At 43.4% G+C, this 25,298-nt stretch overlaps 1 protein-coding gene across 3 annotated transcripts; it reads right to left on the bottom strand.

The window, feature by feature from the left end:
• Positions 1-447: 447 nt before the first annotated feature.
• LOC124048792 (coronin-1C-A-like) lies at positions 448-21,742 on the bottom strand. 3 transcript variants are annotated; one of them, XM_046369879.1, is made up of 12 exons: positions 17,152-17,314; positions 13,786-13,883; positions 9,747-9,946; positions 5,673-5,795; positions 3,648-3,777; positions 3,279-3,460; positions 3,010-3,129; positions 2,789-2,893; positions 2,426-2,571; positions 2,216-2,273; positions 1,776-2,021; positions 448-1,560 (listed from the first exon to the last, which is right to left on the bottom strand). In XM_046369879.1, the coding sequence occupies exons 3-12, from the start codon at positions 9,942-9,944 to the stop codon at positions 1,441-1,443; spliced, it is 1,428 nt and encodes a 475-aa protein (XP_046225835.1). In that variant the 5' UTR covers positions 9,945-9,946; positions 13,786-13,883; positions 17,152-17,314; the 3' UTR covers positions 448-1,440. The 3 variants fall into 3 exon arrangements, with proteins under 3 accessions (XP_046225835.1, XP_046225833.1, XP_046225834.1); XM_046369877.1 differs by lacking the exons at positions 13,786-13,883; positions 17,152-17,314 and adding an exon at positions 18,779-21,742; XM_046369878.1 differs by lacking the exon at positions 13,786-13,883.
• Positions 21,743-25,298: the final 3,556 nt, after the last annotated feature.

The raw sequence follows: 25,298 nt of genomic DNA, 5'->3' as shown, positions 1-25,298 counted from the left end.
TTGTGACTTTACACATTTGTTAGATGCATTTACTGTTTGTTTTGGTTGCGTTTCAGATCATTCTGTGTCCAATTGAAATGAATGGTAAATAATGTATTGTGTGATTTTGGAGACACTTTCATTGTAAGAATAGAATGTTTCTCAACACTTCTACATTAATGTAGATGCTACCATTACGGACAGCCCTGAATGAATCGGCTAGAAGTGAGAAAGTTAAAACGGACAAATATATCCCCCCAAAAAAATGCTAACCTCACATTATTGAAACGGTGAGAGTTTAGCATGTCTTGGGGGTATGATATTAGCATAATGGTCTCTAAATTCCCACTTGATCTGTCTTGCATCAGACTCCGCACTGCTCTGCCCGTTTCAGTGTGTGGATCATTTCATTGCAGGCCAGGAAAACATACAGAGGAGAAAGGACAGAAGGAGAAGTTAGTGCAAAGAAAGAATTTAAGGGATTTATTGTGGAGAAGACATGTGCATGAGTAAAATCTTTATTGCATGCACAGAACTATATGTCAAAGGTTTGAGTGAAACAAGTGCTGAGAGTCCTTTCCAAATGCCACAACATGCACCGGAGAGGGGACCTCAGATTGACCCTTAATACCAGCCACAGCGTGATGGAGGCACCACTACACTTACACAACATTTACACCAGCGAGAGCTGCAGTTTACCCCAATGCCTCCAGACACCGCCACAGTTCAAATCTATACCCAGAAGAGCAGAAGCTAAAAGTATGATCAGAAGCACTTCCTTCACATTCAGTGACCTGATGCTTAATTCAAGCAGTTGGCTTGGCAAAAATAAAATAAGAAATGCAGATTTATTTAGTCTTTCTTTTGCAACAGTAACAGCTATAGTTGGTTTGAAAATAATTATCTTTGACTAAATTATTCTATGATAGTATAGTCTGTAACTGGAATGCACAACAGGAGAGAAGACACAAAAATTTAAAATGTAAAAGTGGTGCATGAACCACACACACACACACACACACACACACACCATTTCAATTTGGCAGCACAAAAATCAAGGGAATATGGCAATACTGATGGTTACATACAACTGTTGAGAGTATGGCATTAAGTAAAAACTTCACATAAGAATGTTCTTGACCACAATTTAAAACAATAACAAAATGGTAAGACTTTCCATTCAACAAAAAAAATAGCAGATATTTAAATGCGTTTCATCCCCAGTAAAAAGTGGACTATGAATTGCAACAGTTTTTTCTCTAGGTTTTTTTAGAGGAAAGTGTGAGGGTAGGCATGATGAGAGAAAAAAAAAAAGTTCATCTTGGAATGCGTGCTTGGGATCGTCGCTGGGAAGATGCCAAGCGGAATTGATGAAGCCGAATTCTACAATTTTGCCAGTGGCTGGCCCCGCACACTTGATTCTCTCCCAACCAATGAATGGTCCTGAGCGGGGGTCGAGTCTTAGATGGCAACCTTGGAGATCTGGTCCTCCAGTTTGGCAATTCGGCGGTCCTGTAGGGTGACAAGGTCTCTGAGCGACTTGACTTCTCGCAGTAGCTCCTCCAGTTTCCCTTCATTTTGCTGTGATAAAGCAGAGAAAGAACTACAAGTTAAAAAATGACAAGAGACATCGTCACAAACCATCTAATGGCTAAAATGATTTAATATCGATCTTTGAGATCCAAATCTAGTCACTGATTTAGTTTACCTTAATACATCTTGACTGTTGCCAGTGTTACAGTACAGTTTTATTCACTATGTTGTTGCTGTTACGGTAACTGTCCAGTCCTACTCACTGTACAGGGATGTGGAGAGGCCTTGCTCTGGGCAGGTGAGGTGTTCTCTGCTTTCTTGGCTAGCTTGCCCTCCAGGACATTGGACTTCTTGACCACCTTGAGGTCACGGTTCTTTCCGGGGACATAGCCGTTTTTCAGGGAGATCAGGATAGGCTCACCGTTCTTCCCATCAAACCAGTCCTCTGCCTCGATGGCACAGTCTGGTCCCGCTGTGTCCGGGTAAAGGTCATCCTGGAACAGGTCCGACTGTACGTGTGTGTGTGGGGGATGGCGAGAGAGACGTAATGGTATCAGTTAGGATTGTACTCTAGTCAGTGGTGGACTGTAATCCATTCTTAATATTGCCCACATCTGAAAGACAATTGCACTCTTTTTTTTATAGCATCAATATCTTTCAAATTTAAAAATAATTAGTCAAAGAGTAAAAGGAAGAGACAAACCTTTCGGGGGACTGTCATGATGATTGGTTCACACTTCCTCTCATGTAGTTTATAAAACCTGCAAGGGAAATAGATAAAATATGATGAGGATGTACAGCTGTGGGAATCAAAGGCATTGGGACTGTTCTCTCAAATAGCACAACAAGCCCTCCCTCTAGTGGACGAAAGGAGAAGGTCTCAAAGCCATCTTTCTAAGTGTATGGTTGTTACCTGGCAATCTCGCACTTATTGACGTCCAGTCCACGTTTGGGCATGTACCCCATACCCCTCTGGGGCTCCTTGCTGGAGAAGGTGTTGAGGTAGTGCACGAACGGAGACTCGTCTGTGATCTCAAAGTACCGGATGCTACTGTCACCCTGAACAGAGACGAGAGCTTACTGAGAAAACCTGAGCGATACTTTGCCGCTGCACTTTAACAGTGTCAGGTTCATAGAAAACGACAAGTCCTCCCAGAAAGACGGACGTCACACTAATCCGCCATCCAGATGGGAAACTATTGGTGCTATCGGGTCTGGGGGATAAGACAGGGATTTAGGAAATACATGACATCTCTAACAAGCATATCATCCTCACCTTCCCACACAGGTACACCACGTTGGTGTCTGCGTCGTAGAAAGGCAGCAACACTCCATTACTGGTGTCCAGTTCATGGACTGATATTGGTTCCTCCATGCTTTTCTGTTAACACAATAAATACATTTCATGTGCTTAGATAGATAAGTGGCTAGATAAGGATATGTGCATCTATGAGCATATGAACATCTATGTGTGTGTCTGGTTGGGAGGTGACGTACAGGGTTCCAGAGGGCTAGCTGCCGCTCGCTCATGCGGCTGAAGCCGGTGGTGAAGATGTTTCCGTCAGCCAGGAAGATGGCTCTCATAGGCCGTGCTCCATCGTGGGCCTTGTCCTTCTCCTGAAAAGACACAGCACATCTGTCAGTGAGGATCGTATGTTTGAGCACCAATAACACGTCTCGGTAGGAGGGTGTGTATGCGTTTGTGAATGAGTATGAAAGAGAAGAGCGCATATCAAGCCAACCCCCACAGTCCCCAGCCCACACACCGCCACAATCTTCTCCTTGCGGGGATCGATTACGCGGATCTTCTTGTCCTTGCAGGCGGTGCAGATGAGGGCTCCGTTGCGGCTCCAGCAGGCGCTGAAGATGACGTCAGGGTGCATGTCCTCCAGCTGGATCATGGCCTCGCCCGTCCCCACGTTCCAGATGATGATCAGGTTGTCACAGCCTGGAAGGACAGACACAAACAAACCACAGTCAGAATCCACATGCCTCTGTCTCAGAGCAGAGTGCAGTCCTACAGTGGAAAATATATAGAAGAGGCCTTGTATTCTCAGAGCTGATGTGACAAATGTACTCCATGCTGAACATGCCACACTCCTTGTGTGAGAGCAGAGTGTCAAAGCGATCTCTACCTGCACTCATGAGGACGTTCCGGGCCGTGGGGTGCCAGGTGACGATGCCCACCCTCTTGGAGTGTCCCTCCAACACCACCACAGGCTCAGCCAGCGGAGTGACCAGCCCATTCTCTGGGATCTGCCACACCTGGAGACACAGAGATTAAGTTAGTCATGATGCCATTAGCTTCTACTTGTCTTTAGCGATTTCCTCATTTTTAACTATGGAGACAGACTAAAAGGTATACTACACAGCCAACCTGACAGGTATATAAAATCGAGGACACAGCCATGCAATCAATCTCCATAAACAAACATTGGCAGTAGAATGGCCCGTACTAAAGAGTTCAGTGACTTTCAACATGGAATCGTCATAGGATGCCACTTTTCCAATAAAGTTAGTTTCTGCCCTGGCCAACTGTAAGTGCTGTTATTGTGAAGTGGAAACTTATGGGAGCAACAACGGCTCAGGCGCGAAGTGGTAGGCCACACAAGCTCACAGAACAGGACCGGCGAGTGTTGTCTATCCTCGGTTGCAACACTCACTACAGAATTGCGAACTACCACTCGAAGCAACGTCAGCACAATAACTGCTCGTCGGGAGCTTCATGAAATGGGTTTCCGTGGCCGAACAGCCACACACAAGCCTCTAAGATCACCATGTCCAATGCCAAGAGTCAGCTGGAGTGATGTAAAACTCACCTCCATTGGACTCTGGAGCAGTGATTCATCATGCTTTACCATCTGGCAGTCCGACTTGGCAGATGCCAGGAGAACGCTACCTGCCCGAATGCACTGTGCCAACTGTAAAGTTTGGTGGAGGAGGAAGAATGGCCTTGGGCTGTTCGTGGTTTGGGTTCAGCCCCTTAATTCCAGAGAAGGGAAATCTTAACTCTACAGCATACAATGACATTCGAGATGATTCTGTGCTATCAACTTTGTGGTAACAGCTTGGAGAAGGACCTTTCCTGTTTTAATGTGACAATGCCCCTGGGCACAAAGCGAGGTTCATACAGAAATGGTTTGTCGAGATCAGTGTGGATGAATTTAATTGGCCTGCACAGAGCCCTGACCTCAACCCCATCAAACACCTTTGAGATGAATTGGAACATCGACTGCGAGCCATGCACACAACATCAGCCTGCAGGCGCCCGGCCCACCACAAGGAGTCGCTAGAGCGCAATGAGCCAAGACCCCCCCCGCCCAAACCCAGAAGACGCTGGGCCAATTGTGTGTCGCTCTACGGGACTCCCAATCACGGCCTGTTGTGATCCATCCCGGGATCGAACACGGGTCTGTAGTGACGCCTCTTGCACTGCGATACAGTGCCTCAGACCACTGCGCCACTCGGGAGGCTCCGATCAGCAATTTCTATTGGAGAATCAGTTTCTAGGCATCTTCATACAATCTTTGATGTGCATGTCTAATGTTACCAGGATGTGCTAACAGTGTTTAGTCTAAAGGTGGCAGCAGAGAGCTGATGGGGAAAACACACCCTTTGTTCAGAAACAAGGAAGGGAGATGAATAAGGCCTGCGTAACACTTCATGTTTCAGAGAGCAGACCTTTCTACAATGTTCTTGTATTCCATGTTTAAGGTCTATCGTATCATATAAAATACATTCAATTAGATCAAATATTGTACGGACCACTCAGTGGACTTTTCAGTCTCTTGCTACAGGCGAGACCAAATAAGGACGCGAGACATACTGACAGGATGACCTCACCGCCCCACCATTTCCATATGGCTGGGGTCTGATTACGCTATGACACATGCTTTGTGTATAGAGCACACCATGGAGGTTAACGTTGCAGCACAGACAGACAGGGTTATTGATCCCATATGAATCTCAGGTCTTTCGCAGAGATGTCACCGAGTTCCCTGCAAAATAATCTACAAGGTTTGACAAGCTTGACTTCACAAGATGCACACAAGGCGTCCAAGCGTGCAGTAGGTAGGTAGGTAGGTAAGACAGCATATTGAACATAGTGTCACAGCGACACCATTCGGACGATGTGAGCAGTGAAAACTAGATGTACGTACCATGACTGTGCAGTCCTCGGAGCCGCTGGCGATGACATGGTCATTGTGAGGGCACCAGTCGATGTCCAGGACAGGTCCCGTATGACCACATACTGTTGGGTAGGCCTTGTCTATGCGACCCGTCTGGAGAGAGAAAGGAGGAGGTTTGGTATGATTGCTGGAGATCAGTAACAAAGGACGGGGAGAAACTGAACCCCCCCAATCCTACTGGCAAAGACCAAGGGTTGACTTGTGAAGGAGATCGAAATACAGCGTTAGGCTAAAGGACATACTACTCTCTCTGTGAGACAGACCATTTATTGTTGTTACTGTATGTCTACCATTTCTAAACTATTACTTTCAGCACCATTCATCATCTTTACTATCATCAAATCCCCAAGGCAGGATTATACGTGGTCGTTTACAAACTCCGCAGGCTAACGTTCCTAAAGAAAATACCCTTCATCCAATCAGAGGGCCTCTAGATGACATGAGCAACCTGGGGGTCAGCGTGTGACCTCTGCCGTCAACTGGATCAATGAGTGATGAGGACCCACTTATTTCGCTCAGCTCCGTCTTTGGTTTAATCCAGGCTGACACAGACTCTGTGCATGGCAGGACTGAGGCCTCAGTGACGTCACGAAAGGGCTGTGTGAGAAACTGGTTCTCCTATTTACAACTAGTCTGGGCCCGGACTACGGCTGTTACTGACCTCAGCATAAAAAAAAAATACCACACTGATAAAGAAATTTGTCCCCACCCCCACCAAGAGTAATCGCTATGGCAAGGTATAGGGCTAGAGAGGTCTGCATTCTCGTTAATGATTCATTAAGTCTGCAGCTATGTTGATATTTTTTCAGTGTTTCTCTCAATCAGCCATTAATACTAAATAGAAATATCAGGCTCTCAAAACTCCTAATTATGAGATGCTGGAATTGGAGAAGCAATTTAATCACCGGTCTGACCCCCTGGGGCCTAACTGGCACTCCCCGTCTGCCATTACTGCTGTTGTCATGGTAACAACATGCCAGGAGGAGTGGGAACAGCAGCCAGCAAGTTCATATTCACAACATAGCCTATCATACAGATCAAGGAGGGAGGGATAGTTTGGGTTTGTTGACTGAGTATCTTCACTAATTAGACTCCCCATACACAGGCCTCTCTCTCAGGGGAAATGCAGATCAGTTCCAGAACAAGACCTCGGTAACAGTCACGTTTCCAGTAGGGCTGGGAATGTCCAGGGACATCACGATACGAGGTGTATTGCGATTCTATATGTATTTTGATTCAATACTGCAATTTTATTGCAATTTGATGCTCCAAAGATATTGCTCACCATGTCTACTGCAGAGGGACAAGATAGCCATGAGTAAAACGAGTTTTGACCACACGGACATAAAATTGCTGAAAACATGTTGGCTCACCACTTAAAAAGATGGATAACAAGCTAGAGAAGAAATACCAGAGTTTTGGCGCAGGAACAGCCGACTAGGGCGAGCTAACGTTAGCGTTTTTTTATATAGAGAATTGGTACTACTGAAGCCATAGAATCGATATATTAGTCAAATAACATTGCTATACTTTACTGTATACATTTTCCCCCAATCACTGATTTCCAGTGTAGGTTGACATCTGACCATTATATAGGCTACTGCTACATGAGGGACAGACAGACGGGAGGTAAGTGACTACAACAGATATTACAGCAGATGTTTGAGAACACACTCACACTCAAAGGGAGATGTATTACATATTCAACCAAACAATCATCTCCGTTCTATGGATAATACAGTCCAATTGTTGTGAATAATGGTGTTTGGAGACATGAGTTGCTGAACTCGTGAATCTGACTCTAAGTCGAAAATCTGTAATCTGTCGAAAAACGGCTGAAATGCCAGAATCTCGTAGTGCCCCTTTAAGCAATGTAGCAGTTACCAGTCTCTTTAAGGGGGGATGAAGGAAATATATGATAATGTAAACTAATTAACCAAGTGGACTAGAATAATTGCATTCCATCCAGTACTCTAGGGTCAGTGAGGCAAGTAACAAGAGGGCGTGAAAGCATGTAATGCAAATGCCTTTAGAACAACCATACTGATTAAAATAGATGTGTGATTGATTGCTTGTCTATGGTGTTTGTTACTATAAGCGGCTGGCACGGTTTCCAAATGCTAACGTTTTCGCATTTGTGGCACAAATCCCATTCAAGTCATGGGACCCCATATTAGCATTTTTAGCCAATCATGTTTAATCATGTGTTACACAGGCAGCTGAATTCTGATCTTTTTTTCACTAATTGGTCTTTTGATAAATCAGATTAGCTCTGAAAAAGATCTGAGGTGATCAGTCAAACGACTAATTATTGGGGGAAAATATCAGAATTGGGCTGCTTGTGTATATGTAGCACAGGTGACTTTTGTGAGCTTCACAATCAACTTGAGATACTTTCTGATTTTTTGGACAAAATGTGAATATCGGTCCCATGAATGGGATTTGTGCCACAAATGCTAAAACCAGGGGTAAAAAACAATCCCTTGACTGAAACTTAAGTCGATCTCAGATCGATTGTCTGGGGCAAAGTTAACTTTTTACATTAAAGGGGAGGTTATGACCATTATGCATTTTGGGGAAGAGGATAATTTTGTACATGTATTAAACTGGGAGTTGACCAATTCCAGTCCCCTGCTCAGGGGGTCCGGGGTGCTCCCGGGGATCATTTTTATGTAGAAGGACTGAGTTCTGGCGACTTTTTAAGAAGGACATTCTACTCCAAAATGTATGAAAATAAAATGATGCTGATCGAAAATATAATTTCCACCTCCAGAAAAGAGCCCAATAAGATGTCGGTAAAAATTGTGTATAAATTATTAAAACATATTAGACCAGATGTCGCATAGAACACACAACAACAAGTCAACTAGGTAAACAATTCTACTATGAGGACGCCTGATTTAGTTTTAATAACATTACATGGCAAAAATAGAAACACTGGAAAGTGATAAAGTATAGGCTTTGAATTACTTTGCCAGCAGCTACAGTAGGCAACACAGCGCTGTTTGAGTTGTGCGCTGCGGTAGTGCGCATGTTAGACTATTTCACCCCCCCAAGACGTATTATTGCTGTCATACCTTGTCCATAGACTGTTTACACAGGGCAAGGAAACTAAATGTCATTTTGTAATTTGGGTGAACTGTCCCTTTAAACTCAAACATGTTTTCCTGAGCAAATACTGCAAATTGATATTTGAGTACAACATCAATATGACACTCTTCAATATAAGTGATTCTGCTTTATATATTTGAATGTAGAGTTTGCCCCTACATTTTTAACACCCATGTCCCAGAATCCTCTAGGCAACACACATTTCCATCAGCCAATCGGGAGAGAGAAAGGAAATGGTCCTGTAGGCAGCCTGACATGCAAAGTGCTGGACTTCCATATATGGTCAAATCTGCTGACAGCAGCAGCAGCAAGCTCTTGGGTACTGAATAAAGGGAGGGGAGAGAGAGAGAGGAGTGGAGACAGACAATTGCTGTTGGCTGTTCACACAACTGCCCTATACACATGCACACACACCAGCTCTCTTGTCACACTGATCAATCCCGGGCATAGGAAGCTTCTTTCAAATTCAATTTTCTTTCACCAAATTTAAACCACCAAGACATTTGACCTAAAAACCATTCAGCGTGTAGCACTATTGTCCAGAAGTTGTTGGTCTTCCATAGGGTCAGAAAACCTGAAAGAGGTGGGCGAGCCATTTTGCAGTAAGATACTACAGCGCACCCTCACGTTCTGTATACATTGTTGGACCAACAAAATTAGATTGGCATATACATATCCGGAATAGTAAAATATCATTGTAATCTAATTTAGTTGAAATGATAGGAATGAGCCATTTCAAGAAAGACCTCTGCAAAGACTCTCAGTAATCAAATCCTTAGGAAATAACAAATAATCAAAATCATACTGAAACAGAACGGAGCGACTGAATGTAACTAATACTGAGATAGGCCAACAGTGAGAGGAAGTGTTCCAAGAGCAATGAGACAGGAGGAGCCACGACGCTGCCTGGTTGGCCGACAGTGACACACTCACCTTAAGCAGAGGGAGGACGAGGAAGGCTCCGCCCCCACTGGCCTCGATGATGATGGCGACAAATTTGGGGTTGACGGCACAGAAGGAGCTGTCCCACGTGACCCGGGAGACGCGGATGTCGTCATAGCACTGGTCGTTCTTCACTGCCTGGCCAAAGACATGACGGAACTTACTCGCTCGCACCACTCGCCTGAACATATCTGTCATCAGGAGGAGAGACAGGGAGAGAGGGAGAGATGTCAGACAGATGCTAGAACGGGGTTACTAATCTCTTATGGACAGACGCACGTTACATAAATGGTATCATAGCGTCTGTCAGACTGTGGGATGCGATGATGAACAATGAACTTTGTTCCCGGAAATCCTCAAATCTCCCCCAGAACTTAAATCAAGATACTTTGTATATATAGTGAATGTGGACACCCCTTCCAATTAGTGAATTTGTCTATTTCAGCCACGCCCGTTGCTGACAGGTGTATAAAATCTCCATAGACAAACATTGGCAGTAGAATGGCCTTACTGAAGAGCTCAGTGACTTTCAACGTGGCACCGTCATAGGATGCCACCTTTCCAACAAGTCAGTTTGTCAAATATCTGCCCTGCTAAACCTGCAAGTGTGGTTATTGTGAAGTGGAAACATCTAGAAGCAACAACAGCTCAGCCGCGAAGTGGTAGGCCACACAAGCTCACAGAACGGGACCACCGAGTGCTGAAGTGCATAGCACGTAAAAAAATAATATGTTCTCAGTGGGAACACTCACTACCGAATCCCAAACGGTTTCTGGAAGCAACGTTGGCACATTAACTGTTTGTCGGGAGCTTCATGAAATGGGGTTCCATGTATGAGCAGCCGCACACAAGCCGCACGTAATGCCAAGCTTTGGCTGGAGTGGTGTAAAGCTCGCTGCCTTTAGACTCTGGAGCAGTGGAAACGTGTTCTCTGGAGCGACGAATCACGCTTCACCATCTGGCAGTCCGATGAACGAATCGGAGTTTGGAGGATGCCAGGAGAACGCTACCTTTCCGAATACATAGTGCCAACTGTAAAGTTTGGTGAAGGAGAAATAATGGGCTGGGGCTGTTGTTCATGGTTCAGGCTACTGTCGGCCCCTTAGTTCCAGTGAAGGGAAATCTTAACACTACAAGATAAAATGACATTCTAGATGATTCCTTTCCAACTTTGTGGCAACAGTTTGGGGCAGCAAAGGGGGACCAACTCCATAATAATGCCCAAGATTTTGGAATGCGATGTTCGACGAACAGGTGTCCACATGCTTTTGGTCATGTAGTGAATATACAAATATAAAACTTCACATTCTCTTTAGACACACTCTACACTGAAAACAAATATTGGTGTGGTCACTGCCCAAACTAAGGCTCAGTTGATGTGAAGCCACGCCAGGACATGGTCATTGACTCGGACATAAAGTTAGAGTTATCCCCATCTCTGCCTCAAATGGAAGAACACAGCTTATCTAAACTGGATCAAGCCTAAATGGCAGAGCTGGCTCCCAGTCAGAAGAGGCAGACTTTTACATGTCTACTTTTCTGTACATCTGATCAAATGAGGTGATGGCTGAGTTTGTGTGTATGAACTATGAACCTAGAAAGCATTAGCCTAATATGTATTTTGAGAAAACTTTGCATCTCATCCACCGCCCTTCTTACTAGCCTACTTAGGCAGCCTTTATTCACATTGCCCAATGTTCACTTTGGCAAGCTCCAGTTGGTGTAAGCTGGCCACAAACAAAGTCCCACGAGAGCTCTGTCTAGCTAGCGTATAGCTCTGTTTCCATAACAACAATGATAGATTCCCATCACGCCTCACAGGGAGCAGGCTCCCATCAGAAGAGCTGACTGACCCTGCTGCAGGAAGAGCTTAATCAATTACGGGTTAGCATCAAAGGCTTCCTTGTGTCTCCCATAGCCACCAACAGAATGCGGTGCATAGCCACAGTACAGTACTGTGAAATCAGCCACGGCTGAGCCAGGACAGGCAGTAATAGAACTGATGCTTATGGGCTATGTTCCACTCAGGGCCTTTAGCTCAGACTCCCTGAGACCTTTCACGTCATCAAGTATCACAAGCAGTGTGCACTAAAACGTTGTACTTGACACCCCTTGACCTGGTGGATAATCTTGAGGAGATACTGTGTGCAGTTGGCATCCTTGCCAACATGCCACCTAGGCCGAAACTCACTATTGCTGGCAATTGGCATTCAATGAATTTTGATCCTCCCACCATCCTTCATATGGGATGTTGTTTTTTGATGACTGATGGTTTCCTGCTTAGTTTCCTTCACAGGAAGTGGATGCAGAAGTTGTATCTTTCCTTTAGCCCATATAGTGGTCACAATGTGCATGGTAGACAGTGATAATAGACCAGGCTATAAGAATAGGCATGCCAGTCAGTCATTCTATGTACTTGCACTAGTAACACATGGTCTGCTACCTTCAACATCTATTCAGAATATTCACTGATGACCTCGCAATCTCGCAAGGACTGCCAGAATGTAGTAAATAGCCTATCATTTGACATAATCTCATAGATTGTTGTTAGGAGCTCTGAGCTCCGTATTTTGAATGGTAGGACAGACAGAAAGAGTCCTGATCTTAATAACACAGAAGTCGTCCCTGTGGTGAAAGAGACGGATGAAAGTCAGTAAACTACATGCTGAGGGAAGAGATGGCCTTTCAGTCAAGGCCATTTTCATTATACAAGGAGCTGGTACATGTGTCGCTGGGCCGTCCGCTCTCTCACACACACACACACACACACACACACACACACACACACACACACACACACACACACACACACACACACACACACACACACACACACACACACACGTGTGAATGACAGCAAGAGCTACGGCGTTTACATTCTTCTTCTGACTGAGATCAACCAAGCCTGTCTCGGGTCAATGGGTTTGCATCTTTTTGATGAAATGGGGCCAGTGACAGAAACATCTGCATCTACAGTGGGCTCCAAAATTACTGGCACCCCTGACTGGCAATGCACAAACAATGCTTAAACAAATATAAATAATATAATTATAGAGAAACTCAAAATACCAACATGTGAGAAATACTGAAATAATTGATTGATTTAATTAAAAATCAATGTCCTCCAAATCAAGGTTTCACAATTAATGGCACCCTTAAATATTATTATAAATAACATCTACCAAAATGAAACCACAAATTAAATTCCACTTATTTAAGTGTATCTAAGTCTTAAGGAACTATACTGAGCCATTACATCACTTACTGTTTCACTAGGGTATAAAAAGGAGGTAACACGCATGCAATATCCCTTTGTCATCCAACACCATGAAGAAAACAAAAGAACTAGCAGTTCAAAAAGAGACAAATGGCCATAGACCTGCATTAATCTGGTAATGGCTACAAGAGGATCCACAAACGATTGAATATACCAATGAGCATGGTCAGGGCAATTATTAGAAAATTCAAAAGATATGGAACAGTTGAAAACCTCAAGGGTCGAGGACGCAAATACATTTTGCCCCCCAGGATAGGGAGGAGGATAGTGAGAGAAGCAACAAAATCCCCAAGAATCACTGTGAAAGAATTGCAGGCCTTGGTGCCGTCTTGGGGTCACCAGGTTTCAAAAAGTACCATCAAACACCACCTCACAGGCTCTTTGGAAGGGTTGCCAGAAGAAAGACACTTCTGACCCCAAGACACAGATGCAAGCACTTGGAGTTTGCCAAACGTCATTTAAATTATGACTGGAAGTGCTCTGGTCATATACAGCATCGGCATGTTTGGTGTCGAAACAGAGATGCATACAAGGAGAGGCACCTCATACCCACGGTGAAATATGGAGGGGGGAGTCAGTGATGTTTTGGGGCTGTTTTAATTCCAGAGGTCCAGGGGCACTGGCTAAGACTGATGGCATAATGAAATCCACCAAGTATCAGGCAATTTTGGCTGACAATCTGATCGTCTCTGCCAGAAGGATGGGACTTGGCCGTAAGTGGACTTTCCAACAAGACAATGACCTGAAACCTACCTCAAGATCCACACGGAAATGGTTCTGTGACAACAAAATCAAAGTTCTGCCATGGCCATCTCAGTCACCGGACCTCAATCCAATCGAAAACCTGTGGGCTGAGTGGAAGAGGGCAGTTGATAATCGCAAACCCAAGAATGTGAAGGATCTTGAAAGGATCTGCATAGAGGAATGGTCCAAAATCCCTCCAAATGTGTTCCTTAACCTTGTCAAACATTAAAGGAAAAAGACTCCATGCTGTTATTCTTGCCAGAGGTGGTTGCACTAAGTACTAAATGAGTGACAATAATTATAAAACCTTGATTTTGGTTACATTTATTTTGTATTAAATAATTGAATGATTTTAGAATCGGAAATCGGTATTTTTGGGCCCCCGATTTTTTTTTCTACACCTTTATTTAATCTTTATTTAACTAGGAAAGTCAGTTAAGAACACATTCTTATTTTCAATGACGGCCTAGGAACAGTGGGTTAACTGCCTTGTTCAGGGGCAGAACGACAGATTTTCACCTTGTCAGCTCGGGGGATCCAATCTTGCAACCTTAACTAGTACAACACAATAACGACCTGCCTCTCTCTCATTGCACTCCACAAGGAGGCTGCCTGTTACGTGAATGCAGTAAGCCAAGGTAAGTTACTAGCTAGAATTAAACTTATCTTATAAAAAAACAATCAATCATAATCACTAGTTAACTACACATGGTTGATGATATTACTAGAAATTATCCAGCGTATCCTGCGTTGCATATAATCTGACTGAGCATACAAGTATCTAAGTATCTGACTGAGCGGTGGTAGGCAGAAGCAGGTGCGTAAACATTAATTCAAACAGCACTTTTGTGTGTTTTGCCAGCAGCTCTTCGTGGTGTGTCAAGCATTGCGCTGTTTATGACTTCAAGCCTATCAACTCCCGAGATGTGGCTCGTGTAACCGAAGTAAAATGGCTAGCTAGTTAGCGCACGCTAATTGTCGTTGTGTTGCTGGTTCGAGCCCAGGGAGGAGCGAGGAGAGGGACAGAAGCTATACCGTTACACTGGCAATACTAAAGTGCCTATAAGAACATCCAATAGTCAAAGGTTAATGAAATACAAATGGTATAGAAGGAAATAGTCCTATAATAACTACAACCTAAAACTTCTTACCTGGGAATATTGAAGACTTATGTTAAAAGGAACACCAGCTTTCATATGTTCTCATGTTCTGAGCAAGGAACTGAAACGTTAGCTTTCTTACATGGCACATATTTTACATGGAACATACTGCACTTTTACTTTCTTCTCCAACACTTAGTTTTTGCATTATTTAAACCAAATTTAACACATTTCATTATTTACTTGAGGCTAAATAGATTTTATTGATGTATTATATTAAGTTAAAATAAGTGTTCATTCAGTATTGTTGTAATTGTCATTATTACAAATAAATAAATAAAAATCGGCCCATTAATCGGTATTGGCTTTTATGGCCCTCCAATAATCGGAGTTGAAAAAATCATAAATCGGTCAACCTCTAGTCAGGGGTGCCAGTAATTTGGAGCCCACTGTATAGCAACACTATATTTGCTATAAATCATATTAGCCTATAGGCTATCCTTAATTTTTCCTGAATGGACTCTCCTAGTCAAACATTGATCTTCTTTGAAGCGGGAACAGGCATTAGCACAGCAAGGCCATCTCTCCTGGGTCAAATACTCTCCTGGGTCGAAGCCTTGGGTACAGGACATACGCTATATGACCACAGCCTGCATCACTACAACCGCACGATGCAGCCAGAGAAGGACATGCAGGGTTTGACAAACAGAACATTTCGTTCCATTACTAGTTTCAGCCCTAATGATTCATTCTGGAAAGGCTCTCCTCTCACACACATGAACCATTCAACAAGATGTGCTCCATGCCTCGCATGCCTAATTTCTCTCAACACAATGACCTACTTTACAGAGAGCAGCATGGCACAAAACGGACTGAGGCTGGGGTAGCACCACTCCAACTTAAAGATCATACCCATATGAACCTTTGGTCTACATCCTCCTTTTACTGAGTGTATGGCATCTTTCACTGTAGTTCAATTAGAGATATGGAATCACCCAGTCTTCTTCTTACAGAGTTAGTTGCAGCTGTAACTGGAATGGAAGGGTCATGCATAAATCCTTACTATACACAACATACAGCATTGACAGTTATGTCAGCAACTTTTAGACTCATATACTCTGCTGCTAAACAGAAGTCAATCATATATATCGGTCCTGTGTGGCTCAGTTGGTAAGAGCATGGTGGCCATGGATCACCCTTACAAAAATAAATGCATGGATGACTAAATCGCTTTGGCTAAAAGCATCTGCTACATGGCATATACTATATAATATATTATCACCTCTGATAGATGAATGAATGTCCCAACTTCACCCATAGAAACTGATCCATCAACATGCTAACCCTATAGCTTAAATTCCCTGCCTTCTCGGGAAAATAACTACTCCACTAGAGCAAGCAAAAGTGACATGACCAATAATGCAAACCATTTGCCATTGTAGGTGCTAGGTATTGTGAGGTCGACTTCAGGACACATAACGAAAATATTTAATTCGTGTTCAAAATTATTAAAATGTTGGTCAGACTAAGGTATGCCATATGCTTATTTTCCGGTTAAGAACAGTTAAGGTGCAGTAGACAGACTGATAACTATAGTCTTGGATTGAAATGTGACAACCCCACCAGTGGCATCTATAAAACGTTTATGGCCTAGCTAGCTATTAGACTGGGCATCATTGATGCCTATCATTGGACACATCATTGTCTGCCACAGAGTATGTAGCTAGGTGCTAAGCAATGTAGCTAGCTATTAGCTAGATGGCTGGGTCCTGTAGGCTGCCGTCATCTCCATGCATGTCTCTGATTAATACAGGTTATTGATGATTGATCAGAGTAGACATGTAAGTACATTGTATTAATAAATCAACACATTTGATCATAGTCATTATATAGCAGACTACTCTTCATTCTATAATCTAAAGGTGGACAATAGCCATGCATTGTGTGGCAGGCAAAAATGCTAGCTACTTCCTTATGTGCAATTCATTAGCAATAATTTCCAAAGGCAGCTCCCCACCAGGGAGGACACATTTGTGGTTAATAATGACTTGCTACAGCGGTGTCTAGTAAATGAATGACAAAGATGTTTAGGAATTTACAGGAAGATGCTACCGTCTAGAATTTGGAACATAGACCACAGTCAGTGAGCTATTATGACGCAAGTGCAGATTTTATTCATGGCTCTGGCTGTTCCCATTCAAAACGGTGCACAGCCGGGTAGGCTAGCTAGCAGCAAGATGTTTACTGCAAATACAGGACAGTCCATTTTCCTTACCTCCTAAATCTATGCGAAATTTTCCGTGAACACGAGGTAATCAATCTGAAAACATGAATATGGTAGTTTAGCCCTCGTCCGTTAAGATTTTCCCTTGTTACACTCGTTCAGCCGTTCGAGTATTCTTTCCCTCCAGACTGCAATTCCATGAACCGGAAGCAACGCCCTGTTTCATCCCCGCCTCTTCCATATGAGGCATTATAGGAATCCCATATCGGAGAGAAATCAATTGTCTCATTTATATGATAAAGATACTCTTTTTATTATTATTTTTTTCTCCACTGAAAAGTATTAATGGGTCTATGAAAGCATCACCAACACTGCTACAAGTAGGCCTATAATAAAAAGACAACAAGGCCTAGATCATGGTCGTTTTGGAGGAACAATGCCAATGATCTCAGAAATGATTGAGTATTTGCTGTAGACAACCTGTACATGCAACCAGCATGAAATGTCACACACTCAGCCTAATTCACTTTTTAATTGACACGCCCATGCAACTGCATAGCCCTGCTAGATTGGACATAGCCTACAGTTAAACTTCAAGGCACAGTCAAAACCAACAGCAAAATAATGTGTACAATAATGTGCCAACACTCAGCTTTCTTATGTTTAGTGCGCCTGCAGGTGGTGATTCTGAGAACTGCAGGGCAGGCAGTTCCAAATGTCTCCATTCATGCTATCCTGCTTACCACATCTCTCAGATGTTTGCTCCAAGTCAACCTGTACCTTATTTATTTTCATTGTAAGAGTCAGCTACTTATTAGGCACTATTGCCAACCCTCAAACATGTGGTTCTATGTACAGTGTGGCTGAACCAAACGGCATGACTAACACATTCTAACAGTACATAGTTTCAATGGACTAGTGTGTCATTGACTCAAAGGCAGACTGCAATCTGGCAAAAATGGCTTCTTTACAACTCAGGTTCCTCACGTGTGTGTGTGGCTGTGTGTGTGTGGCTGTGTGTGTGTGGGTGAGAGAGAGAGACACACACACCAACTAGAGTGAGCGAGCAAGAGGGAGGGAGGGAGGGAGGGAGAGAGAGAGAGAGAGAGTACATCACTGGGGCTGAACTCCCTGCCATCCAGGACTTCTATACCAGGACGTGTCAGAGGAAGGCCCTAAAAATTGTCAAAGACTCCAGCCATCCAAGTCATAGAAGCAGTACCGATGCATCAAGTCTGGAACCAACAGGACGGTGAACAGCTTTAACCCCCAAGCATTAAATAGTTAACCAATAGCTATAGCATTGACCCTTTTGACTCATCACATACACCAACACTGCTGCTACTGTTTATCTATCCTGTTTCCTAGTCACTTTATCCCTACCTACTGTGTATGTACATATTGAATCTACTTCGATTACCTCGTTCCCCTGCACATCGACTCGGTACTGGTACCCCGTGCATATAGCCAAGTTATCATTGCTCATTGTGTATTTATTCCTTGTGTTATTATTTTTCTATTTATTCTCTTTTTTTCTCTCTGCATTTCTGGGAAGGGCCCGCAATTAAGAATTTCACTGTTGGTCTATACTTGTTGTTTACAAAGCATGTTACAAATGACATTTGATATGAGGGAGACATATAAACAGAGAGAACATTGATCCAAAGCACCTTCTTACCTTTTTTGAGTTCAGGCTCTGGTGGTTTTTCAGCAGGCTTCTTAGTGCCATCAAAGGCCTTCTTCATCTGTGATACTTTCAGGCTCTGGCCCTGGCCTACAGCCCCGGCAATGGACATGGCCGTGAGCGGTTTTGCCCGGTCTGCATGTCTGATCATGGACTTGGCTGCAAGGGGTTTTGTCCAGTCTGCATGCCTGATTCTCTGGTGCATCCGGTTAGTCTCCTTTATGAGCTCAGCCACAGGCCTGTATGTCTCAGTTTCATGCTCAGACACAGTATCACGATAACGCTGCTCAACAAGACCACTATGGATATCTATACAGTCACTGTGGTCAAAGTTCTTCCAACGGATATCTGTGCTGACAGTGTCAGCAGGGGGTTCAGGGTCATCATCATCATCACATTTCATTCTCTTACACAAGGCCTGCTCAAGTTCTCGTATCTCCTCGTCATCTGAAGGACAAGTTATGTCTTCTGAGATTGCAACCGTTTCTAATAGAACAAATGGCTTTTGGGGCTTTTTTGGTACAGGAGGCGGTGGACCTTTGAATTTAGCCTGCTTTTCCAAAAAAGGTTGTCCATCCAACATGTCAAGTTGTTTTGGTTCTTCCTCTTCTGCAGCACGTTTGACCATTTGTGCCCAAGCATCAAAATCTATGATATTTCTATACTTTTCCTCTCTAGTTGGTGTCCTTTGTCGTTGTGAAAAATCAAAATTATCTGGCGTGTACATGTTGGATGGTACAGTATAAGCAGCACCTGTGTTGTCCCATAACACACACATGTCCTGAGGAGCTGTGGCACAAGCATTTTCTTTGTTGACTTGATGTGAATGTCTCCTCCTCTTCTTCTTCTTCTTCTTCTCCTCCTCCTCGTGGTAATCGTCATCACATATCTTCTGCTCATCCAAGCAGCAGGTTTTTGCAGCTGGAATCTTAACGAAGGGATTTTGGGGCTTTTTTGGGACAGGTGGGGGAGGCCCCTTTGGTTTAAGCCTCTCCCCTGAAAAATAAGGATCTATAGAGTCACCTGGGGTCGCTTTGTCCTCTGTCTGAGTGAAATCCATACTGTTGTTTTGTTGTGTTGGCAATGTGCTCTCCATTTCCCTCTCAGGCAGAATGTGAATGATGGGTGGTGGGGTGATGACAGCAATGTAACAGACAGGCTGGCTCTCCATCTGCATGCTAACAACCTGCCTCTGCCCATCACTGTCCTCTAAAGTTGGCACAGACAGAGGAGGTAAGGGAATCACATTGCATTGTTCTAATGAGCATGAGGACGAGACAGTTATGAGTTGTGGCATCTTGGGGACAGAGCAGGAGAGGACATTAACTGTGACCTGTTTTTAGACATAGAGGCAGCTGATAGGATGTTTGTTCCTCTACCAGTCGTTAAATTAACAGTCTCATCAGAAAGGGATGTTTTGGCATTCTCAGTAACACTCAGAACCTGAATTGGTGAGGGAGATATGACTGCATTCCGAAGTACTGGCTCTTTCTCTACCTTCACAGAAGAACAACTACCAGCAAGTTCTTCCTTAGCATCATGTAAAACAGCCTCAGTCTTACTCTGAGACTGTACAGCAGCTAAATGTTCATATTTGGTGATGGAGATGCATGTATCCGTGGATGGGGATACTTCTTTTGCTTTTCCAGTAGAAGTTTCAGTTTGCTGTTGTAAGGAGACATTACCACAATGGCTCTCTACATTATCAAACTGTTGAATGGATTTCCCACTTTTGTCTGTACCTTTGGCCTTAGGCCTTGGTGGAGGCTGAGGAGGATTTGGTGTGTCAAGATGTCCTGGGACACATGCGGAAGATGCCCTGAGTACTTCAGGTTCACACCGATTTGACTCACAAACCTCAATCCTGTGGTCTGTGACACAGTCTCTCTTTACCTCCCTCCTCTGCATGTCTTTCACCTGTGGATGCTTATCTGTGGCTGTGGCCTTCCTCTCTTTTTCAGTTTGTGAACCACTCTTAACAGGATCTGTTGTCTCCGGCGTCGTTTTTGTGTTGAGCGTGGTTAATGCTTCTGTTTTCTCATCAAGTTCTTCCTCTATATTCCAAAGGACCAAATCCTCATGAGTGCAGTCTTTTTCTTCAGGGGATTTATTATATATATCATTTGGCTTGGAATTGGCATGGGTTAATTCAATACTCAAGAGAGCTGGTTTCTTGCCTTGAATGCCCGCTTTGAGCTCACAAGTCGCAGTCTTTCCCGCCTCATTCTCTGTCATAGCTTTGACAGCTTCAGTTCGTTCAGCCTTCTTCGGGCGACACATGATACCTGCAGGTTCAGCCAAATGTGGATCTGCTCTTTCTGAACATTCTGTGTGTGCATTGCAACCACTGCTACCATTACCGTAATGAACAAAATAAGTGTTTACAGTGCTGCTCGTAACCTCATCCCGTGTTACTTGTTGCAAACTCTGTGTTTTGCTTGTTTCATCACCCAAAAATGAGGCTTTTTGTGAGGTCTTCTTACTGGATTCCTGGTGTTTTTTTCCTGAAGACCTCTGAAGTCTGTCCTCACTGAGCCTCTGATCATCCACAGCAGAAGAAACGTTCCTCTTTGGATAAGTAGGCAACGTTGTAGGGTCTTGAGGTTTATCCACAACAGCGGCAGAAGTCGTATCCTCCTTCACTATTCTATTTACAGAGAGTGGTTTAATTTCCTTCTCTTTGTCCCTGATTTTAGAGGTCGCGCTCCTCACATCAGACGATAACCACGATTCATCCTTCTCCAGAAGTACGAAGTCCTCCTCGGTAGCCTCTGAGATCACCAAGTCCTCTGTGTTAGACATATCTGTCGTATCCTCTGTATCTGAGTCGCTGTGCCAACCGCCAGCCAGGGATTTACTCCTCACTTGGCCTGCCATTGTATTTGCCCTTTTCTTACTACCCGCAGCTTTATTCTGTGATTTGGGCTCGGAGTGCTGTGTGCTCCTCTCAGAGATCAGGACACTTTCTGGCTTCTCTATATCATATGTGACAGCCCTGCCTTCTCTGTCCCCTCCCTCGTTTCCTCCCCCCACAGTCAAGGGGCTCTGTTCCTCACCTAGAGAGGTGCTCATTGGCCCCTCACTGAGGGTGTCTATCAAGGCCGGGGTGGCAGTGAGCTCATCGCCTCCCTGCTCACTGGCCAGGCTGCTGCTGACACTCAGTCCCTCTGTTTTCCCATAGCTCCCAGTCCCACCGCTACTGCTACCACTGCCCTGTTCACTGGGCTCCGACTGCTGTCCTCCATTGGAGGCATTTGTTGAAACTACCTCCTTTTCCGACACTTTGTTCAGTTTCTGACCCATTGGTTGTTGTAGTTGTTTTCTCTCTAAAAGGAAGAGAGAGGTACATGTCAAGACACAACAGTGGTCAAGGAATTACTCAGTGTACAGTAGCATTCTGCTTGCCCATCTCTTAATTTGACATAAGGCCTAGGGCCAAGCCTCTCGCTCTCTTACTATCTCACCCCGACCTTTCTAGATTTCTATATTTAGAATAGGAAATATATATATATATATTACTCTCTCTTTCCCTCTGAAATCCCACCACTCTCTCTCCTCATTCTGTCCTGCTGGAATGTTGTGGCGCTATAATTAAAGTGGCTCTCACTGCCGCCAGTGAGTCACAGGGCCAAAAGGGAAACAGGACAACTGGGATAATAGAATCAGTCAGCAGCCAGGTGCCAAGGTCAAAGACTGAGTGCTGTTTGGAACATGAACCGAACAAAACCAATGTTCATTTCCCATTGAAAATAAATCTATTAAGCATATTGACATATATCTACAGTAAGAGCATGATCTAAGCACACTCTTAGAATAGTACAGGAAGGCACACGACAGAATTAAACCAATCTGATCATGTCCCATCAGTAGCATCATGCAATCTGAGTTCAGCTGTTTCCACTGGCACTTTGAAGTCAACCCAGGTTGGGCTGGCCTTGGTGGGCTAGCTCAAATTGCGTTTCCACTGCCTCCAGAAATGTGAAATTATGTCATATTGCTAGGTAGCCAATATGTGACTGCAGCTGGCTTCGCTAATGTTGCTAGCTAGCTAGCTAACAAGATGAAGAATTTATTTGCTTGCAAACATTAGGTAGCTAACATTCAAGGGTTGACTGTTCTCATAAAAGTTTGTGTAGTGCAAAAATGAATGAAGGATCCAGCTATGGCGGTAATTTGTGTCATGTCTGACTACTACAATACTGCTTATTCGTGTGCTAGGTAACAGCGACAAGCCCAGACAAGCTAGCTAAACTTTGTATCAGCATCCAGCAGGGATCAATCAGCTTGGTGGTTGCATAGTAACGGCGTCACCAGCTCGAACTCTAATTGTGAAACTGGGCTGCGCTGGCCCGGGATTCCCTCGAGCCAGCTGGAATTTGAGAATTACATTCGAGGCAACTCGAATTTGTCCCTAATTTTAAGTGCCAGTGGAAACGGAGCTTTTGAGAATTCCATTCGAGCCACCTCAAAATTTGGCAATAATTTTAAGTGCCATTGGAAACAGGGCTTTAGAGAATTCCATTCGAGCCACTTCGAATTTGTCCCTAATTTTAAGTGCCGTTGTAAACCGGGATTTATAGCTCAGCAACAGAGTGCTCTCCTGTGTCCTCCTTCAAATCCATTAATTGTTTGATTGTTATGACAACGAGGACCATGGAAAGATCGGTTGGAACAACATAAGAGTCACAAGGGCTTTGACTTTTGAACTGGGTTGTCTGTCTGGGAACTGGTCAGGACAGAGTTTTACGACTGACGTAATGGCCGAGGGGAGATTATTCAAGAGGAACAAAACTCAACAGGCTTAAAAATAGCATGATGTTTCTTAGTAGTTCTAGGTTGCAAACAAATATACAAAGTATTAGGACCTCAACTGACCATCACACAAAGGTCAGTTTATTATCTGAAGTAAAAACTTCATTTACATTGCCAAAATCTTCTGTAATGCACATAGCATTTACATCCAATGGGCCTCACTGTCTGTGTCATCACAGTAACTAGCGCTGACACAGAAATGTGATACCGTGTCCTTAACAGCACATGCCTTCAGAAAATATTCACACCCCTTGACTTTTTCCACATTTTATTGTGTTACAGCCCGATTTTAAAATGGATTTAATTGAGTTCTGTCACTGGCCTACACACAATACACCAGAATGTGAAAGTGGAATTATGTTTGTAGAATCATTTATTTTTTAAATGAAAAGCTGAAATCTCGAGTCAATAAGTATTCAACCCGTTTGTTATGGCAAGCCTAAATAAGTTCAGGAGTAAAAATTTGCTTAACAACTCACATAACAAGATGCATGGACAATAATAGTGTTTAACATGACTATCTCATCGCTGTACCCAACACATACTCGGTCTTTAATCTGCAAGGTCCCTCAGTCGAGCAGTACATTTCAAACGCAGATTCAATCACAAAGACCAGGGAGGTTTTCCAATGAAGGGCACATATTGGTAGATGTTTTTAAAAAATAACATTTTTTAAGCAGACATGGAATATTCCTTTGAGCATGGTCAACCTATTCGTTACACTTTGGATTGTGTATCAATACTCCCAGTCACTACAAAGATACACACGTCCTTCCTATTTCAGTTGCTGGAGTGGAAGGAAACTGCTCAGGGATTTCACCAAGACACCAATGGTGACTTTAAAACAGTTACATAATTGAATGGCTGTGATAGAAAACTGAGGATGGATCAACAACATTGTAGTTACTCCACAATACTAATCTAATTGACAGAGTGAAAAGAAGACTGTGCAGAATAAAAATATTTCAAAGCATCCATCCTGTTTGCAACAAGGCACTTAAGTAAGCAACACATTTGGCAAAGTCATTTACTTTTTGTCCTGAATACAAAGTGTTATGTTTGGGACAAATCCAATACAACACATTACTGAGTACCACTCTCTATATTTTCAAACATAGTGGTGGGTACATCTTGTTATGCATATAATTGTAATTGTTAAGGACTGGGGAGTTTTTCAGGATAAAAAAAGAAACAGAATGGAGCTAAGCACAGGTAAAATACCAAACACTGGGAGATGAATTCATCTTTCAGCAGGACAAAAACCTAAAACACAAGGCCAAATCTACATTGGAGTTGCTTACCAGGAAGACAGTGAATGTTCCTGTGGCCAAGTTACAGTTTTGACTTAAAACTGTTTGAAAATCTATGGCAATACCTAAAAATTGTTGTCTAGCAATGATCAACAACCAATTTGACAGAGCTTGAAGACTTCTGAAAATAATAATGGGCAACTGCTGTACAATCCAGGTGTGGAAAGCTCTTAGAGACTTACCAATAAAGACTCACAGCTGCCAAAGGTGATTTTGTGTCGATTGTTGAAAAAGACAAATAAATCCATTTGAATTCAACTTTGTAAGACAACAAAATGTGAAGTAAAAAAGTAAAGGGGTGTGAATACTTCCTGAAGACACTGTAGCAATACATGTTCAATGTTCATAGGGTGTTGATTTAGTAGACTACAAAATGGAGTGATTAAACATAT

This window comes from Oncorhynchus gorbuscha, linkage group LG11, assembly GCF_021184085.1.
Source record: "Oncorhynchus gorbuscha isolate QuinsamMale2020 ecotype Even-year linkage group LG11, OgorEven_v1.0, whole genome shotgun sequence".
In the NCBI taxonomy this organism is placed as follows: Eukaryota; Metazoa; Chordata; class Actinopteri; order Salmoniformes; family Salmonidae; genus Oncorhynchus; species Oncorhynchus gorbuscha.
Note: the sequence above shows the minus strand (reverse complement) of the source record. Positions and strands in the feature narration are given on the sequence as shown.